Genomic DNA, 22,398 nt, shown 5'->3' with positions numbered 1-22,398 from the left:
AAACCTCCAAATTCTGGTAATCAAAGTTCTATCACAGGTAAGTTTGTATATACTATAAACTCTAAATCTGGTTGTCATTTTGAAATCAACAAACTCATTTGATTTACTTAAATTTTAGAGACTCCAATGAGATCTTCCTTTGCTTCATTAGGTTGCTAGTTCATCTTCAGCTGAATGAAATTGGAGTACATACTCCTTCATCCATTCAGTGAAGCGCAATCAGTTGGCATCAAGCAAAGCTGAGGATTTAGTCTATGTGCATTCAAACTTGCGCCCTCTTACTCACAAATCTGATGAGTACAAGGAAGGGGCAGCAAAATTATGGGATGTAGAACTGGAGTCTACTGACTTTGATCTTCCTATCGGTGCACCAGCTTTACCAATGGAGGATTTAAGTAGCCAGCATATTTTTAGTGCAATACCAGTGGGATTCAATCATCTAATGTCAATGTTGATGACAATCTTTCTATTGATGATGACCCATATGGTTTTGATTAGTGAGCTGATCAGTGATATTGATTTCTAGTATTATTTCTATTGCAAACAATAACTATATTTCATGACACTAGCTCGATCTTTTTTGATATCGAAAACTGAATTTCAGATTAATTACTTATGCTAATTAGTACTTATGTTTCAAACTCTGAAATTTATAATGGTTTTGTTTAGCTGCTAGCATACTTGTTGATATTTAAATTCTAAATTTAATTTGTTTTTGATATTGGTATGTTTTCTAGCAGCACACATACATATTATATATATATATAGAGAGAGAGAGAGAGAGAGAGAGAGAGAGAGAGAGAGAGAGAGAGAGAGAGAGAGAGAGAGAGAGAGATTTTTTGTATATATATGTGGACGTACCCGTACCTGTACCCGTACCCAACACCTAAATTTTTTTTCTGCCGTACCAGCGTTTCGTACCCACGTACCCATACCCTTTCCCGTACCCGATTCGGCTACTTAGAATAATACCTATACATATATATTGCAGATATAAAACAAATTCAGATCAGAGGTAAAGGTGATAACTCCTATCTTTAGAACATTTAGAAGATCATCTTCAGCAATATAAAGGATATTATAGAAGTCTGAGTTTTTAATAACAAAATTTGTAGAAACTTTACAAAAATGACCAAGAAATGCTTAAGATATGAACATTTGAAAGCTGGAAATCCCGTTTTTGGAGAAAACCGCCAAAAAAAGTGAAATTTTGAGAGCTAAAAAATCTGTTTTTGGGCTAAATGTCGCCACTTTTGGGTGTTCGATAAAAAAGTCTTATGTTATGAAGTAAAAGCACACTTTTTGGATGCATTTGCATGTGAAAAATGTGCCAAAAAAGCCTCCAAATTGTAATGTTCTAGTTCTATTTTATGATCAGATGAATGGATGAAATGGTTTACTTGTGTGGAAGAGTATGGATGATGAACGATATGGATACAAATCTGCTTAGGAAAGTCTGTACGGACGACCACAGGGGGCCATACGGGATGCAAAAGAGGTCGTACAGATGCTAGGAAGGCCATACGACAGTGTAGTCTATGCCACCCGATGGAGAAGTGACTGTACGGGAGGAATACTTGGCCCTACAATGTCAAGGGAGGGCTGTACGGTGGGACAGACCAAGGCGGCCGTACAACAAGCTATACGGTGGGTGAAATGGGAGGGAGTAAAGAAGGTAAGGGGTGAGGAAAAAGGCCGTATAGTGGCAAAAGGGGCATAAGCCATGCAACGGAAAATTACAGGAAGCCACATGGATAGGTATCCGGGACCAAAATGGAATACACCCTTGTTCATACACAAACACAATAGACCCTAATGAAAACCACACAATAATAGAGATTTGAATGCAAATAATAATTGCCAGAAGATAATGCTCTGATTTTCTAGATCCGAGCGAAGTATTACATGCAACAACGGAATAGGGTGAGGGCTAAATCCCATCGAAACCGCACGAGCCAAATAGTGAAGATCTTTCACTTCCGAAATGGAAAACAATCCCGAACTCCAATAGGATTTTGCAGTACAGAAAAATTAATCCAGAAGCATACCAATTACAACCTACAAGCCGTGCTTAAATACCCGTCGGGAAACTTTTCGAGGGTGTACAAAGATAGCCGATGGCGACACAAACTACGAAAACAAAAAGAAAAATGGGTCCAAGATATCTTAAATCAATCGGCCCATTACAAAAGTTTGATTTATTATTTATTTTATAATGGGAACATTATAGTCCTCCCGTGCCAAATTTTGCTTGTCCTCAAGCAAATGCAACGTCGAGTGTTGGAGAATGTGCTCGCCCTCCCATGTCGCATCATCCAATGGCAGGGGTCACCAGCGTACCAAGTATTCTTTCACAGTGCAATTCTGTAGGGCCCTCTCACGTACTTCGAGGATCTCAACAGGTTCCAAAATGAGCTTTCCTTCTTCATTGAGTGGTAGAAGGTCGGTAGCAATTGTGACGTTTTACCCTACGGCCTTCTTCAGACAAGAGACATGGAAGACATTATGAATATGGCTACCCTTCGGAAGTTCCAACTCATAGGCAACTTCACCAATGCAACGAGTTACACAATAGGGGCCATAGAATCAAGGTTTCAGTTTCTCCTTTCCCTTTTCCTTCAGTGAGGATTGTCGATATGGCTAGGATTGGAGATAGACCAAATCCCCCACTTCGAAACTTCTCTCTATTCTGTGTCTGTCAGTGTACATCTCCTGTTGATTTTGTGCCCTCTGTAGATTTTCCTTCAAGCACCTCAGAATGTCTTGTCCCTCCTGAAGCCAGTGCCTTGCCCTTGGTGTGCGACTGTCACCCAGACCTGCGTCGATGAAGGAAAGGGGTTTGTACCCATATAGAGTTTTGAAGGGTGCCATTCCGATGGACATGTAGTACGTGGCATTGTAGCAATATTCTTCCAGATGGATCCATTTTACCCACGCTTGCTGTTGTGCCGAAACATAGTTCTGAAGGTAGCCTTCGAGCCATTTGTTTACAATCTCTGTTTGTCTGTTTGTCTGCGGGTGGTAACTTGTACTTGGTGATAGTTCTGTCCCTGCCATCCGAAATAGTTCTGTCCAGAAGATATTGATAAATCGTCCATCCCGATCACTGACGATGTTTCTGGGTAACCCGTGCAGACGAAAGACTTCTTTGAAGAATAGATCAACAACTTGTGTGGCTTGAAGGTCGAAGGGGATGGCGAAGAAATGTGCATATTTTGTCAATCTGTCAACCACCATGAAAATACAATCCTTTCTGTTCACCTTGGGAAGCCCTGTTATGAAATCCATCAATATACTTTCCCACTTACGTTCAGGGATTGGCAAAGGTTGTAGCAGCCCGACAGGGAGAGTATGTTCAGACTTGTTCTGCTGGCAGATCGTACACTCTCTTACATACTGTAACACGTCCCCTTTAAGTCCTTTCCATGAAAACCTCTCCCGAAGGCTTCTGTAAGTTTTGAGGAAACCTAGGTGTCTTGCTAGGGGTGAGTTGTGTATTTCTTTCAAGATTTTCTGCTTTAGTTTGGATTCTGGCACCAAATATATCCTATTTTTATAGTAGATGATGTCATCCACCACTCTGTACTGATCATTGTGAGTGTAGCCATCCATTATTTCACATGCAAATGTATTTTTTGAATATTCCACTAACAAATGTGCCTTCTAGTAAGCTAAAATCTGGTTTAGTGAGCAGATGGTGGGTTTCCGAGACAAGGCATCTGCAACCACATTGTTTTTCCCTTTTACATATTCAATGTCAAAATCAAAAGTTTGAACCTTGCTTACCCATTTTTGTTGCCGTTCGTTCAAATCCCTTTGCTCCAAAAAATATCTCAAATTGTTGTGATCCGTATGGATGACAAATTTGGCACCTACCAGATATTGCCAGAGCTTGGTTAATGCATGAACGATGGCCAACATTTCTTTGTCGTAGATGGAATATAGGCATTTTGTTGGCATAAGCTTCTTGCTCTCATAAGCGATGGGGTGTCTATCTTGCATCAGTATTGCTCCAATGTCTTCCCCGGACGTGTCGCATTCCAAAATGAACGGTCGAGTGAAATCAAGTAGTGCAAGTACGAGACAAGTGCTCATGGCCTCTTTCAGCTTATCAAAGGTGAATTGTGCCTTTTCGTTTCACTAGAAGGACCCCTTTGTCAGATCCGTTAAGCGTGCACTAAGCTGAGAGAATCCTTTAACGAACCTCCTATAGTAACTGCATAGTACGAAAAATCCTCGCAAATCCGTGAGTGATTTTGGGGGAGGTCAGTTGAGGATAGCCTGAAACTTCTCCTGATGCACTTGAACCCCGTATTTACTGACAACATGCCCCAGGGACAATATTTTTGTCATACCCCTTTACCCAACCTTTCAGAGGTTCTGTTAGTCCGTCCATCTAGAGCACTACACGTCTTCTTTCGGAAATGTCTGTGACCAAAAAAGAGTTTTTGAAATTCTGCAATGAATTGATCGACCGATCTAGTTTGTCTTAGTTGTGCCAAATCTTTGAAATTGAGCTCCGGATCTTTACCATCAAATCGTTCTATCAATCTCTCTGTGAATTCTGCATAAGTATTTATTTGATCATGCCCTAATGTGATGGTGCCGTGGTGCCACCATTCATGTGCAACTCCCTCCAAGTGCAGCACGGCAAATTTAATTGCTGCTTCTTCTGGCATAGGATTTAGCTGGAAGTAGGTATCGACTTTCATTACCCACTCTTGTGCAGATATGGAACTGGATCCGTCAAATGGAGGCAGATTTACCTTACTCAATTTTCTTTTAAGATCATCGTTAAAGTATCCTCTGTTTCTGCCTCTCGAATATCTCATTCTCAAATCTGCGTAATCTTTGTAGGATATATCTTCTGCAAGGTTTGCATTCTTCCAGTCTTCTCTCAGTTGTTCTTGCATCTCTTCGAAGGTTAGTTGTCTCCCTCTGTGTTGTGCCTCCGTTCATGGTGGAAAAGTTGGCATGGAAGGTTGAGAGCATGCTGGCTAAGAGTTTGATTTACCCGACACTGAGTCCGCACTGTGACCATTTTGTTCGCCGGATATTTTGTTGTTTGCCAACTTCTTGAGAGTTTCTTCCATGAGTCGCTGCGTATTAGTGATCTGTGCCTAATTCCTGGTAAGTTCCCTCAAGATCACAAGCAAGTTTAAAATCAAAAGCACTGTTCCATATGATATCATGCTAAGTGAAATGGGGGTTGCTCCTATTGAGGCACTTGCTATGGTTCGCCTTCTAAGCTATTTAAAAAGAATCGAAAAAATGGAAGAGGATAGAAGGCCTAAAGTTGTCTTTAGTGACACACTATGTAAGCGAAAAAGGACATGGATGCAACAAAACATCAAATGGATGAGTAAATGGAATATTCAATTCAATATGTGCCCCACAAATAATAAAGAAATAAAGGTCTTTGTTATGGAGAAATTCTACAAGAGAAATTGGGGAAGGGAGATTGGGAGGAAGAAACTATATTATATAAATGAGTTCAACCCCACTTCTGATCAACTCCAAAAAGCATACATAGGAGCCAACATTTCTTGGAGGGCTAAAATTCTTATTGCTCAGCTGAGAACCAACTCTCACCAACTTCGGTGTGAGACCGGGCATTGGAAGAGGCCAAAGGAGGCTTGGGAAGAGAGAATTTGCAGAGTCTGTAATTCTGGGAAAGTGGAAACTGAACAGCACTTTATTTTAGAATGTGAAGCCTACTAGAGTAGCAAAGATAAATTTGCGGATACTATATGTGACAGTTCTTGGCATAACTTATTCAACGAAGAGTACATTAAGCAATTGGGTGGACTCATCATCATCCTGCACAAGAAGCGAACAGTGCTACTTAAGTATGCTTGAGTTGTCTTGCTGTCCCATAGGCTATTTTTAGCCTCGTGGATGTTAAAATTTTATCTATCTATCTATCTATCAGTAGTGCCACAAGTTTGGCAGCGGTCGGTTCCGGTCCGACAACCATTTGATCAACGGAATGTGTCCATCTTCTCTTTTGGCTATAAACTCTCATTCATTGTCCACAGGCTAGCAGGATCGAAGTGCTCTGATACTACTGTAATGTTCTAGTCCTCTTTTATGATCAGACGAATGGATGAAATGGTTTACTTGTGCGGAAGAGTATGGATGATGAACGATATGGATACAAATCTGCTTAGGAAAGTCCGTATGGACGGCCACAGGAGGCCGTATAGGATGCAAAGAGGTCGTACGAATGCCAGGAAGGCTGTACGACAGTCTAGTCTATGCCACCTGATGGAGAAGTGACCGTACGGGAGGAATACTTGGCCGTATAGTGTCAAGAGCGGGCCGTACGGTGGGACAGACCAAGGTGGCTGTACAGCAAGCCGTACAGTGGGTGAAAGGGGAGGGAGTAAAGAAGTTAAGGGGTGAGAAAAAAGGCTGTACATTGGCAAAAAGGGCATAAGCTATACAATGCAGAGTTAAATGATATGGATGGCAGAGGGATGAGGGCCGTACGGTCAAGGTATGAGCAGTACAGAAAATGACAGGAAGCCACTCGGATAGGTATCGGGGACCAAAACGGAATACACCCTTGTTCATACACACACAATAGATCTTGATGAAAACCACATAATAATAGAGATTTGAATGCAAATAATAATTGCTAGAAGATAATGCTCTGATTTGCCAAATCCAAGCGAAGTATTACATGCAACAACAAAGTAGGGTGAGGGTTAAATCCCATCGAAACCGCACGAGCCAAATAAGGAAGATCTTTCACTTCCGAAATGGTGAACAATCCCGAACTCCAACAGGAATTCGCAGTACAAAAAAATTAATCCAAAAGCATATCGTCTACAACTTACAAGTCATGCTTAAATACTAGTCGGGAAACTTTCCGAGGGTGTACAAAGATAGGCAGCAGTGACGCAAACTACGAAAACAAAAATAAAAATGGGTCCGAGATATATTAAATCAATCGGCCGGTTACAAAAGTTTGATTTATTATTTATTTTATAAGGGGAACATTACAAAATGCAAGCTGCAAGTTAAAACGGGATTTCCTTGTTTAAATGCATATATTATAATGCATGCAATGTGCTCCAAAATTGCCACTTTGTGTTTTTCATGGACTTGGTGCAAAATGCATTTTTGGAGACCATTGACACGTTTTTGAAAGACTTGCAATTGGGCATAAAATCGCCAATTTTAAAACATGAAAACATATTTTAAAATGCACGTAGTTGGGCCAAAAAGCCACTTTGGCCTAGGCTAAGTGAAATGGGTTTATAAATATTACATACACATGCTATTGGGTCCAAAATCACCACCTAGTGGATTTACCTGTTATTAAAACATGTCTTTTATTTTAAAGAGTCCATTATGTAACAATTTTAAAAATGTATATGTAATGGGTTAGAAAATCCCCATTTAAATGTATTAATATATATATATATATATAATAAACTTATACATGCAACAACATATGTAAATGAGTAATATTTTCCCACTTACATTAATTAAATAAGTTTAAACTATGTAAATATATATCAAAAGCCTACTTAACGCATTAAAATGTGTTATTGTATATAAAAAGTCCATTTAAATTAATGCTGGGACTTATAATTTATCGGGAGTTGATTTTTATGAAGTATTTTTCATGTTGATGTATGCAATGTGTAATAAAAATGCCACTTTATGCAGTTAAGTTGTCTCATGCATTTATATTTAATATTTAACTAAAGTTTTTAATAAAATAACTTGAAAAATACTCTAGAAATAGACTATTTTCATAAAACATAAAAAACTATGGTGAAATCTACTCAGAATGAGTTGAAATTTTAAAATGGACTAGAAAATCTACTCTAAACAATATATATAATTTTAAATCGTACAATTGCCAACAAAAAGCCTACTTTTATGAGGTTTTTAATAAAAATATGTAGTTGACTTGAAAAACCCCACTTTTTCCCTTATGACTTGAGCTAGACAACTCAAATTTGGACCTAAGTTAGCTTGAATCGAGCGGAATTCCAAGGGCTATTCACCAAGGCAAAAAAAAAAGTAAAAACTATTTACAATACAAAAAAAACAAAAACAAAGAAAAGACGTGAAAGTTTACCAAAAATCATGTGTTTGCAGTATGAGAAGAAAAAATCCTACCAACAAACAATTGGGGATAATCTTGATAGAAAAGATGAAAACCCTCAAAAGAACACATAGACAAGCCTACACAAAGAACAAGTAGGAGATAATGAATTGTTTTCATGACACCTCATCAATGCGTTGAAACAAAGAGGATGCGCCTACGAATCCATTGAAAAAATCCCTTAGGGTTGCCTCAATTTGGAATGTCAAAATTGAGGACAACATGCCCCAAGGGGAATATCATTGAAGACCACACCATGTCTATCCAAAATTTTCTGAAACTTGTCATTATAATAATGCTTAGGCTGGATGTCAATGAGCTTAGAAGAAACCAAATACTGTGCTGCCTATGCCCCATCATCTTGTTTGAAGATTGCTTCCACGTGTTTAGACAAAATAACTCTAGGTCCCCTGGTTGACATGTCTCAAAATCACCTTCTTGCCACCCACCTTGAATAACTCTAACCTTTTGGAACTCTGAGAATTTTTGTCAAGAGACTCCATCCATTGAATGAGCAAATTAACATCAGTGTTGTCTAATGCCACCACATGCTATTTTGACTTGTGAGTCCAGGCAAGGACCTTGCGAATTCTGTCATTATGAGCTATGGTACATTGATGTACAAGTGGTGAAAATGAAGAGATGTAATACGGTTGCAAAGAAGTGCGAGAATTCTTCATCTAATGGTTTATATCTACTATTTTGTCATTTATTGAGGACTCTGCAAAATAAGTATGGAGAACATGCTTGACATTATCACAGCTATTGCAGCATAAATAACACGTTTTAGGGATTTTCCGCATGACCATGTTTCTTTGGGGGGTGCTAAAGCTTGTCATTTGGTTGGTATGTTGTAGGGAGCACCATCTCTACCTACAAGAGTAATAAAGTGACAGATCCTCGTGGACAATTGACTTATATGTAATGTCCCCATTTTTGCTGAGCTCCTACAACTGAATGAGTAGTTCATCATAGCGACCCTTATGAGCTGATAGTGATATTTGAGGGTCTCAGTTGCGGATTTACTATTTTAGTTATTCAAATTTGAGCAGTTGCCATATTTGGCAGTGCAGATGGTGGCGTTGGCAGTTGGTCATCACCTGCATTGAATGGGGCTATTTATTGTGGGGACTCATATTTATTAATTAATTATGAAAGTTTACATTGTTGCAAGGCACTTTATTATATTTAATGTTATAAAATGTTGTGTTGATGAAGCTTCTCAAGTGGAGTTATGTTTGGGAACCTAAATGCCATTTTGAAGATCTTAAATATGAGCCATTGTGAAGGAGAAAGTATCTGATCGTCTATTTTCTTTTGTTCCTTGTGAAGAGTCTTTTGGAGGTTGATATTTCTATGTCCTTACTGAAGTAAAAGGGTTGGATTCTGAGTTTGTCCTGCAATTTGCTGCTGAGGTAAAGCGAATTGAGTTTTCTTTTCTATTGTCTTTACTGTCATTGAGAAGTTTTTTTTTGCGCAAGAGTTAATCTAATTTGTGAAGGTTTTAATAAGCTGTGATAACTGTAGTGGAAAGGCATTGTTGATTATTCAGGCTGATAGTATTTGTAATTGCAAATTGAGAGCCATTCATATCAGTTGAAACTGTGTCAGTTGGGCATTGAATTCATCCTTAAAGTAATTGGGTTTGACTGTACATGGTCATTATTTCCTTCTACACAACTAGGTGATTTACTTGACATATTCAGAGTTTGCTGCTGTTGATTGAATTACATGTTCGTTTGGTGAGTCACATTGAGACTCTGGCGATTCATGTTTTGGGAGTTTGACTGGAAAATGGAGGGCTGCCATTACATTTTAAGGCAGGGGTTTATCACTTACAGGGGCGTATTTGTATTAAGAGAGGCTGTGATACAACTTTGAGGGCCTGCATTAGTTTTCCCAAGGCCTGCTTTCATTCTATATGCCCAGCGAATTACTGCTAGGGCCTGCAATTACAATACCAGGACCTGCAATTAATGTTAGAGGCCTGCAGCTGCAAGAAAAGACCTACATTTCCTCCATTTGGGTCTGTAGTTTGATTTAAGGGGTCCTGCGATTTGACTTAGGAGGACTGCGATCAAGACTGGAGGCCCTGCGATTGGAGTTGGAAGGCATCATTGGCAAACACACTCAATCCTGGGAGCTGTGAGCATTATCTGGGTTGCAATTGGAAGTTCATGTCAATTGTAGATACTGGAGTGAGTTGGTGGAGGTGTGCTGAAGTTGCACATTGAGTCCGGGCAGAATCATTGCTTTAAAATTTCCATACCAGAAAATTAAACAGGTTTCTTTGTATACAATTTAAATTCAGAGCAAATTCATTTTAGTCATTAGCCTTATTTCCATCAATTAAATTTGCAGAAATAGGTGTTGTTCTTTTTGCTTGGCATTTCTTTGTATTTCCCTTTCAACATGTATACTGAAAATCCAAAATTCATAAAAACAAGAAACAACAGATGTTACCTATTGAAGTATGATTGCCAAGTGTTTGATAAAATGCCAAACTGTTGATCAGTAAAGGAAATTGACATTTGTAAAAGCTATAACCGGTTAAGGGTTATTACATGATACTTCACGTAGAAAAGCCATATAACTATAACTCTATGGATTACCAGAGTACAACATCTCAAGCAAACCCAACTAGTTGGGACCACAAGATATGCAATAGCTGCACTGACATGCTCTGATAATCCATACTTGAGGGATCCAAGGGGTGCATTTTTTTTAAACTCCCCTTGATGTCATCTTTTAAGGTCAAGCGAAGAGTCTCATCCTCTACTCTTAAAGATTAGAGATTTGAAGATAGAACTCATAATGGACTTTAATGATGCATTATTTTCTCCAAAGTAGGAGGTGGCCAAGGGCTTTTCCAATAATTTTAGATACTTCTAGCATGAATGGTTGATCCTATGCATCATATGGACCTTCTTTGTATGTGCTTATGTCTCAATACACTGCATCCCTTATGTCAGAGTTTTGTAATAACTTGTCCTCTTTAAACTAGACAATATGTACTGTTCAAGACTATACTCTCACTCTATGGAAAGGATACTCTCTGAGCTTATTGGTTTCTCTCATGATATTTAGCCCAAGCTTAGGTGCTTGTACTTTACTACTTGGCTTCTTGGCATAAAATGCACACTTACAGGTCTTGAACAAGCTAACAAAATCATTCAAAAGAAACTTGGTATGTGCTTGGTACAAACATATTCGGGATGCTTAGGATTAGTTGATATACTCTTACTCGGACTTACCAATATTTGTACAAATTAGAGTTTGTCTTGGGAAACACTCATGGACTCTGACTGCAAGCATCAGCAAGATTTTTCAATACGCATGTATACCAACAATTCTCATTTGTTTTCTGACCACTGTACTATGAGTTCCCACATATAGATGATGGTTCTTACTCGATTTGTTAGACTGATTTCAATAGTGTATGTTATTTGACTATTGCAAGAGTAAGAAGTTTTACATTCTTTGCCAAATTTTGTGTATATTTTCAATAGTGTTTGAACGCTGGAAAATGTGGACAGGCTTTGGCTCAGGATCAGTATCGTGCTTTAATAGAAATGACACAAAGATTGGAAGTTACCATAAATATGGGTATTTATGATGGTGATACTTCTCAATGTCATAGAATCTGGATTCGTGACAACGCTAGACTGGTATGTGTGTCTTTGTAGGTATCAATGGTAGTTCAGTCATGGTTAGCTTTTCTGCTATTTTCTTTGTGCGTTTAGTAATAAACTTTCATCATGTGACGGTCTAATGAAGAAGGATCTGGTGTTTTCCAGCTTATTACAAACCCAGATATGCTTCATTTGTCAATATTGCCATCACACAAAAAGTTTGAGCGCATCTTATCAAATCTCAGGTAGGGGAATTTTTTAGAGTTAATCACTTTGTTCTTTTACATAGCTTGCTTCTCTAAAGCAGGATTTATCTCAATGGAATCTTTTTTGGTATGATATATGTTTTTGCTGATAATTCAATTGCATTCCTGAATGTAATATTGTATTCTTGAGCATGCACACAAAGGAAAATTTGAAGTTGTACCTGGTCTATACTTGTTTTTAATTGGTGGTAGTCGTTTTGATAGTCATTTTTTGTTATCCTTGAATAGGATGTCTTCTACTGAGTTTTTTCTTCAAAGCATACCTGTTTTCTTTGTTGCATTTTTCTTATTGATTGCAATGTGTTATTATTGGGCAGTGAACGACACAGAATTTTCTAATTTTTTATTTATTTTTGATAAGATAGGTATATTATCATAGATGAAGCTCATATGTACAAAGGAGTTTTTGGATGTCACACTGCACTCATTTTGCGAAGGATGCGCAGGATTTGTCACCATTGTATGCTCTTTATTTGCATTCTAGATACAGTCGTGATATTTTAATGTTTATTAATCACTATCTTTGCATACACAGATTTCTTCTTGTATATACATCTAATCTCTGATATGTGGATAAATCATACAGTATATGAAGGTAACCCAACATTCATCATTTGCAGTGCAACTATTGCAAATCCTCGTGAACATGCCATGGTATGGATCACGACTCTCTTAGGATACTAAAATATACAATGTTGCTATGCATTTACTTCATGTATTTAAGGGACTGCAAATGATATAGTTAATTATTTGTGCTAACTCACTGCTTGATGGAAGGCTTTTATCTTAGATTCATTTATAAGTTGTATGCAATAAGAAAGCAGAAGCAAAGAATCCATATAAAAATGGAGTTTGGAGGAAAGAAAGCAACATAGTGATGAAAATGCAATACTATCCAATGCAGTTACAATATAGAGCTCATGATCAAAATTTGCTTCTCATGATCTTCATCTTCCACATTCTTCTAATCTTCCTGGAAGAATTCCATGCACCTGTATACCATATGGCTAGCTTACAATAACCTCTTAATTTTATTGATCACTAGGAAGGGACTGGATACACAATTTGATAGTGTTTCTCAGGGAGTGTTGAGGGCTGGGAGGGTCAAGCAGGTTACTCTCCTTAGGATCATACAATTTCCATAAAATATGTCCAGATCTAATATCTGATTACATGACTGAAGAAATTGACACACTTCCTCAAACAAAAGTCAAGATTCACTCTGGTGAATACTAATCTGCATTTCCTGTATGGTGTGATATGATGAGCTACAATCTACATCCACAAGTCTTGGATTACAACTTTCACTTCTCCTCCCAAATTTTTTGGCAATAAGGCATGTACCCTCCAAGTCGAAAGTAGGTCTTGTATCGTGTACCTTTATTCCAATAGAGGGACATTGAACTCATAAATCTATCCTCTAATACCATGTTATAAAATCATGAGAACACATGCACAGCTACAATATGGAGGAAATAACAAAGCACATTATTGAATACAAAATGAAAATATTCCATGCTAGAATTTATAATGAATACATATCCCCTAAGCTCTCATTACCCTATTTGCCTCAAGATGTGTTTTGGAAAAAGCCAAATGCTTCTTCAGTTGGCTTACTAGGCATCTTTCATGTGCCTTTTTGGCAATTATTAAGTTTGATTTATGAACAATGTTGTATTGCACCACTTTGAAGAAATGATATTGAAATTCATTATAATTACCACACGGAAATAAGGTGGTCCATAAAATGGATGATATACAAACATGATTGAGAATTGGTCTAGATCCACTTCTCCTAGCTACATTAAACCAAAAAAATGACATTTCAATTTTTTTTGGAACTTAAGTTTGAATTTTAAATGCAATACCGGGTAAGATGCTTTATTTTCCTTAAATTGAAACATGATTGATGAACTGAACTGTTTCTATCGTTTTCACTGTAGACTATGATCTTATCAACTTAATCTCTGTGAGTTGTCTTGTTAGGAACTTGCTAATCTGCGAGAAGTGGAAGCGGTGCTGGAGGACGGGAGTCCATGTGGCTCAAAGCTTTTCCTCCTTTGGAATCCTCCATTGACTGTAAATCATGTAAGTGTCACTTTGTCAAGGTTCTCCATCATATAACAGGCATTGAATGACTTTTATTTTTCCATTGTTTGTTTTTGGAATTCATTTTGTAATGCATAAACAAAAGAAACTTTAGATGAGAAATCCATTTTGTTGACTTCTTTGGGTTTCGGTTAAAAAGGAATATGTATGTACATATTTTTATTTCTTCACTTAACAACGACTATTGGCATTGCAGAAGCTAAAGACTCAAAAAGGTGCCAAAATACATGATCGAGAGAGTATGAATAAAAAGGTTAAGCGAGCAAGGTAATATTCTTGTTTGAAATGTTTGTGAGAGGAACAGCACAAAATAGACATCTATTGCTTCATCTACAATAATTTTCATTTTGCCTCTTGTTTGCTGAAAGATTTTTTAAATCAAAATTTTATCTTGGAATATCGCTTTTAAAATGGCATACATAAATAAGTATGTACCCTTGTGATGCCTCCTTCCTTGTTTGTCCTCTATAATGCCCCCTTTTTTGTGAGTGTTAGCTTTCAAGGGATTAGCCTAATTCTTGACCCTCATAGGCTAATGGAGTTGTTTAGAGGGTCTAGTTGGTTGAGTTGGAGGCCAATTCCAACTCTAGAGGTCAGGGAAATTTAGGATTTCTCTTTGTTTGAGCCAAATTGGCACACTTACTATTAATGGTAAGTGTCTATTTTGGAAAAGTCGGAGTTTCTATCTTGAGCAACACATCTAGACAATTTGGTAGTGGTTATGGTGACGTGACAAAGCTTTAGTTGGGGACTTGCTATCTATAGTAAGTTAAATTATGGTTAGAGCTATTTTCGGAAGGGGCACCAGACTCATGGCATGCACAATTATCAAATCATTCGCTAATTGGCTCACTTTGGTACACTTACTATTTATAGCAGTTTATCTATCCAACATTTCTATATTGGGCAGGGCACATGGACCAGCCTCAATTACAGTGGTGACCTTTGGCACCTTTGTTGATCTTGTACATTCAGGGGTTTACTAATTATCTAAGTGACTGAGTTTGCACCCTAGATCCTCAAATTAGGTCTGAGTACATGTGGGGGTTTGGGTAGCGTTCGCGCCCAGCCCTGTGGTTCCACTTGGGTTTGTGGGCAGACCCATAGGGCTAGGAGTTAACCTTGCCCAAACTCGGGCGGACCAAGCATGGACTTGTGTAGACCTGTGAGAACCCACTGCATCCAACTTATAAAGTGGGCCCATAAAAATAAATAATACTTCTTTTTGGTTCTAACTCTAGAACCGTCCATTATATAGCCTCCAAAGACACTGTTATTTCACATTTGCTCTTTCATTATTCTAATGATGATGAGGATAAACTTGTAGCTTCTGAAAAAGCTATAGGCAATGATTATTTTGATAGTCCATTTGATGAGTGACAAACACTTTGATTATCAATGAACATTAAACTTTGAATCATTTTCATTTTGTAATTCAGTAATTCAATGTAATGTTTTTCATTAGAATCGTGTTTTAATGTTTACCTTTGGCATTTGGCATTGATCAATGATCACGCATCATACTATGAAATGATTTAATTTTACAATTTTGTATTTTTCTCTTATACACACACACACACACACATGAACCCATACAAACCATAATTTTTTCACAAACCCACATATTTGATTCTCGCATCCAAACTCGTACCCTAAACAGAATTGGTAACTTAGCTAATTATAGTAAATTAAGGATTGATAGAGATGGACCCTCAACTATTTTTAGTAGGGTACCCTAGTTAGTAGTGAATGCAGTAGGTTCTCTCTTGGTTATGACAGAATTGAGAAATAATGATTATCGTTGGAGTTATGACATTTTAATTATTAATACAGTTATGATTAATAAATTTATCTCTATCTTTACCTTTATACTTTATTAACAATTATTTAGAAGTGCACACAATGCCAATTTAAGGGGAGGTACAAATGACTATTGAATATACTTAATATTATTTTGTTGTGCACCAAATGGAGGGAAATATAATTAAATATTATATTTCAAGTATTTGAAAAACAAGTGCAACATATTACGGTTTTAAAAAAATGGCTTGTAAACATCGAGAAAAGCATAATAGTGTGAACATCAATTCGTACAATATATTTACTGCAGGACATCACACTATCTCATCCTTCAAAAAGAACTCAATAATTTTTAAGTGTCTGGCAAATGACAGATGGATGAAGGTAGGCAAGGGTCAAGACTCAAGACATTAAAATCTCCAATAAATATATACCACTTGCTTAATTGCAGAGAGAAGATATTAAGGAAAGTAGTGAAAACATTTCAATCTTTGCACAAAGAAGACATGGCGATGCTACTAAATATGCAAAATAGTTTCAACGAGGCCCGTAGAGTAATTTACACATAGGGCAAAAAATTAGCAAAGGGCTCAATGGCATACGAAGCACTACGGGGAAAGGAAGGAAGCAACCTTTGCTTACTCTCTCTCCAAATCATAGGAAAAATTATGGATAATTCCCATTACATTGATCACACCAAGATTTGCCTCCAGGGTAGATAACATTTCTTTATACCGAACACCAAACCCCATACCCATGAATCCATCCTCAAAATCCAAAATCATCCAAAAAACCCTAATGCCCTACCCCCTAATATTCCTCCGTTTAAAACCTTACCACATCACCATGCTATGTAGATAAAGCTTTAAAAGACGAAGATTCAATGATAATCAGCGATATCTTCTTGGAAGGAATGTGGGAAAGGTGTAACTAACATGGTATTTTCGCTCACTGGGATGGGAAAAACAACTCCATGTCTACAATAGTGAGATGGATGAAGGAAAACCAAGAGGACCAAGTATAATAGTCATGGAAAATAACTTTTTATTTATTGATTGTATTAATAGAAAAGTACGAGAATTGGAATCGGATCGAAATTGGCAAGGCCAAATTGAATCATGAATCCGCCATGAATTGGAATCGAATCGGCCACGAATTGACAAATTAAAAAAAAACCCTTGAAATTTAGTGAGTAACTTATTTCATAAACCCTTTATCGCTGATTCAATTCACGGATTCACAAAAAATCGTTTGGCTTGAATCGAATCGACGAATCACATGAATCACATGAATCGCTGGGCTTCTTGGAACTATGATTAATAGTGATCTTGTCGATAAATTATTACATAGCAAGGATATTTTCTATGAAGGATATAATATTACTGACACTAGTAAACATAATGATTTAGGAATCTATAAATGGGTGTGTATTAAGAACTTTCTAGTTGAACTGTTACATCTTAATATTTTGAGAAGAATTGGAAATCTCATAGGGAAATTATTAGGCATAGAGGCTTCCTTCCTGGAAAATTCAACTATAAAGTTCTTAATACAAAATTAGGACAGGGTAAACCTTATTAAGATCATTACAAACCATTCTATTTATTGCTTACCCCTGGATTCTACAAAGGACCCATTAAGAATATAGCCTTCTTTAAATCAAATATGGATGATAGATTTACTAGAATCCCAACAACAACGGATCTTAGGGACAAATTTGGCCTCGAAAGAAATACAAATGTAAACCAGGAGGATTTTTCTCCTTCAGAACCCTCTTCATCCAATGATAGAGGCCAATCTGCAAACTATACCACTTCTCGATGCCCAAGCAAAGTCCATGAACATGAATCCTTTCACCTTACATCTGATAGAGAGGAAGGAGAGATAAGGGACCCTGTAGAACAAAGGGCAGATCATCCACCAAAAGCTGTAGAAGGCAAAACACCTTTGGAACCCTTAATTGATTTAGACTTCTCTATATCAATAAACACTGTAGATGTTCAAACCACTACTCACATCAATATGAATGACTTGGCCTTACTTGATTTAATACCCACATCCCCGACACTTAGCATAATCCCTTCGAAACATAATAAAATAGGAAATTGGAAAAATCTAATCCTTTCATTCAGGAATCAGATCAAGTGTCCAGTGACCAAAATAATGTGTCAGAATTCACTCTTACTCTAGAACACACTGAAAATATCAGTGAAGAGTTTCTGGGGTAAAACATTAATGAAGTAGTAAGTGAATTCATTGATATGGAAGCCATCAATAAAGAAAGAGAAATCCTCATCAATAAAATACTAGAACTGTAAGCCCAGGAGAAATCATAACAAATCTTGGAAGAAGAGTTAATGAAATTAAATAACATTGAGAATAATCTTGAATCAAATAATCTGGGTATAACTGTAATTGATAAATCCATAGAAAACCCAGATTGTGCAAAAATCTTAAAAAAACGCGGAAGGAAATCCCTTCCCGAGTTAAGAAACAAAGATGGTCAATATGAGGCCAAAATTACTTCTATGTTTAATGTAGGGGGAAAGTTCCCCCCAAGGACTAATGAAAGTCCTACCATGGAAAGTTAGGGGCAGCAAAGCCCCTAACAAACAGCGTCTGATAAAACATTGTATTAATAAATTTAAACCATACATAATGATGCTATAGGAAACTAAATTAAGTAATAATGAATTGGATAATGTTAAGAAAAAAATGCGGCTTTGGGAAACATATGGAGTGGAGTATAAAGGGGCTTCCGGGGGTTCGGCCATCTTAACTGACCCTAGGAAAGTAACCTACACACCACTTGGATGCAATAAACATTGGATGGCTGGAAATGTTAGAAGTTTAAAATCCAACTTGACCATGACTGTCATTAATATATAAAAACTCACCCATTGGATGGAAAGAAATTAGTATGGAATGAGCTGAATTAATTCCTAGATTCTCACCCCAACCAAACTTTCTTAGGAGAGGACTTTAATACCATTCTTAATTTAAATGAAAAAAAAGTGGAAATGGCATAAATATATAAACTGTAGAGGATTTTAGGACATGGATTAATTGAAATCACCTAATGGATATTGAAACAGAGGAGGGTGTATTTACTTGGAATAATAAAAGACAAGGACAAGATAATGTAGCTGAAGAATTGGATAGGTTTCTCCTTAAAGGTGATTGGGCAAAATTCCCTTCTTCAAAGCAGAATTAATCCCATTTTCAGGATCTGACCATTTCCCAATCCAACTAAACAATGTGATGATCAAAGGCCACATGGAAGTCCTTTTAAATTCGAACAAATGTGAAAATGAAAATCTGCTAACATTGCATGAGTAATGGTGCAATGAAATTAAGATTAAAGGATCAAAACTTTTCAGCATAGTAAATAAACTTAAATTAATTAAAAATAAACTAGTAATCTAGAATAAATAATGGTTTGGTAACATTTTTGAATCAAAAGAAAAAATACAACATGAATTGGAAAAACTAAATAAAATCATCATCGAACACAGTATGAATGCTGAAATATTTAAAAAAGAAAAATCTCTGAAACTAGAATTGGAAGATATATTAGTGAGAGAAGAAATTTTTTGGAGACAAAATTCCAAAGGCACATGGGTAGCAACAGGTGATAAAAATACGATTTTTTTTCATAATAACACTAAAGCAAGAAGAAATAATATTAAGATATAAAAAATTTAACAAGGCAGGAAACCTAGTAGAGGACCCCAAAGCAATAGTATGAAAATGAGAATTTTCATCATATTTAAAGAAAAAATGCACTTTTCATGGCATATCTATGGACAAGTCTGCAACATCAAGCTAAAATATGCAGCAAAATAGCAAGATGAGCATGAATAAATAAGTAAGGTTGAATTTATCTACTTACTTGGAGATTAAAGAGCCAAAAATAGCAAGAATTATAGACTTGAAGACCAATTCTCTTCCTAATCCGGATTTACGAACAACTATTTGACTTCTCCAACACTTGTAAGTAATGAGCATTCAATGGTCGGATTTGGTATGAGAATGCCAAAAACGTGATCAACGATCACCAATACATGAGACGTTTTTGTCAAAAACTCCAAGAAAACCTGTTTTTATAAAAAATATGATCTCCAAAGGCAATAGCATGCGTTAGAACTCAAAAATGACTGCAATTCGTCCAAATGTATGGGCTGGAAATGCCATTTTTTGAGTGTTTTTAACAAAAACGTGCCCTTTTCATGCAAATATCAGGGTCCTTTTTGCAAAACCGTGGCTCACAAATGGATATATATTGGTTGTTTTTTATTTGTGAATGCAAAAACGACTTCCCCAAATGATAAAACATGGATCCAAAAGCAAAAATGTCGATGAAAAATGCAAAAATGTGGATACAGAACCCAATATTCTGGGCGTTTTTAGTGAAAACCTATGTTACTTGGGGACGCGTTTCCACCCCTAAACCTGAAGTTTCGGAAACGGGGACGGTTTCGGGGACGGGGGGATGGCAGGGCACGTTTCCCAGACGTCCCCACTTGGAGAAGAAAACAGGAAACGCGTCCCCGAAACTTCGGAAACGGTCAACGAGTTTCTGAACCACATTGACCATTTCGGGGACTGTTTTTCCGTTTCCTAACGTCCCGGGGACTGCATAAAAGGTTTCCTATTAAAATTTATTAAACTCAAAAAAACCATTAAAACAATGATTTTCCAGTCATCTGCAGGCCCGAACATGTAGAAGTCAATTTTTTTATATAATATATTATAAAATGAATGATTAGGGGCAACTATCATACCATCTTTGTTTTCATTTTGAAGCTCAGGATGATAGTGATAGTGACTTTGATATGGATGATTAGGGGCAGCTGCTTTAGTATCTTTTGTTTTCATTTTGACTTTGATGTTTCAGACTTGGAGTGTTTTGTCTTGACATTATAATATTATATGATCATTGATACACTATAGTTGATACTTCAAAAGTTTAAAACTTTAAAGTTTGAGTCTTTATCTATTCAATGTTTCCATTTTATTGAGAGTTGATGTTTTTCATTCTCTTATTTGACTCATTTCATTATGTGCTAATGGTATCTTAAGTACTTAAATGATGATTGAAAATGATGCTATTTAGAATTTTCTACGATGATTCGATTAGATGCTGATTGCTATGCTCTATGATCATTGATGAATCATTATTTGATGAATGAAATTGATAATTTTAAACTATGTTGCTATGATGAATGTAGAATTGATGAATATATTTGAAAATTCAGAGAAAATTCAGATATATATATATATATATATATATATATATATATATATATATATATATATATATATATATATATATATATATATCTGTCCCCTACCGTCCCCTGTTTTGGCAAAAAAAAAACGTTCCCGGAAACCCGTTTCCATGTCCCCCCATCCCCTCGTCCCGAAAACTTGGGGTAACATAGGTGAAAACGTGATTCGTACAGGGCATGAAATGAAGCATTTTTGACATCTAAAGGAAAAAACGTGTTCTTCAATAGCAAACACAAGGATCACAAGACCAAAACGACTTGTATTGGAAGAAAAAAGTGATCAAAAAGCCCCAAATCTGGGCATTTTTCTCCAAAAGGTGGCTTCAAAACCTCAAAATCTACATTGTTTCTTGCATGGATTTCAATGCCAAATGCATGAGAATGCATAAATATGCAAAGGTGACCTTGATCTTGGAGTTTTCAAGTCATTACATGGGCAGATCTAAGCATTTTTGATAAAAAAACGTGTTCTTGGAGGAGGGAAACATCAAGCTTTTTACATTTGAATCTTCAAATTCGGGTTCACTTTTTTCAAATACATGAAATCCATGCAAAATACACTCTCTAGGAGAGATTACATGTTTTATAATACATTTATTTGATCTTTTAATGCAAAACATTTTAAAAAACATGTATCAAGGCAAAACTCATTCTCCAAGCCTCATTGCATATTTTAAAAACATGAATACGCGTTGCCCATGCAAAACAGACTCTCCAAGTGTAGTGACATGTTTTAAAAATATGCTATTTGCTCTTAAGATGCAAAATGCACTCTTAGGGGGTGATTGCATATTTTGAAAACTTGCTTATTATAACCTTTTTAGTGCAAACCACACTCTTTGGAGGTCATTGAATATTTTTAGAACATGCAAAACTCATTCTAGGATGACCATTCCACATTTTAAAAACATGTACAATGTCTTTCTAGTACAAAGTGTGGTCTAGATGCATATGCATATTTAAATGCAATTGGGTTGAAAGACATATAATGCACAACCTAAGTGATGAATTAAGCACATGTCTAATTGATTTTTGGGGAAATATCGCTTAATTGGGTCAAAAATAATATTTACACTATATAATTTAATAAATATGTGCAAATACCCATTCAAAAAGCAATATTTACATAGATGTTTTAAATTAATACATTAAGTAACTCAAAAATTTAAATCAAA

General features: G+C 36.5%; 1 protein-coding gene across 1 annotated transcript in view; it reads left to right on the top strand.

The window, feature by feature from the left end:
• The window catches only part of LOC149539618 (UBQ, helicase-c and DEAD-like helicase domain-containing protein), a 349,808-nt gene that overhangs the window by 108,854 nt on the left and 218,556 nt on the right, over positions 1-22,398 (top strand). Inside the window, exons 9-14 of the mRNA XM_089800846.1 lie at positions 11,662-11,793; positions 11,923-12,002; positions 12,389-12,483; positions 12,610-12,677; positions 14,010-14,111; positions 14,329-14,399. Of these exons, the coding sequence (XP_089656972.1) occupies positions 11,662-11,793; positions 11,923-12,002; positions 12,389-12,483; positions 12,610-12,677; positions 14,010-14,111; positions 14,329-14,399 (548 nt within the window). The remainder of the gene's footprint in view (positions 1-11,661; positions 11,794-11,922; positions 12,003-12,388; positions 12,484-12,609; positions 12,678-14,009; positions 14,112-14,328; positions 14,400-22,398) is intronic.

This window comes from Cupressus sempervirens, chromosome 9 (assembly GCF_028749045.1).
Source record: "Cupressus sempervirens isolate cs-2001-9-10 chromosome 9, ASM2874904v1, whole genome shotgun sequence".
Classification (NCBI taxonomy): domain Eukaryota; kingdom Viridiplantae; phylum Streptophyta; class Pinopsida; order Cupressales; family Cupressaceae; genus Cupressus; species Cupressus sempervirens.
This window is presented reverse-complemented; position numbering and strand designations above follow the sequence as displayed.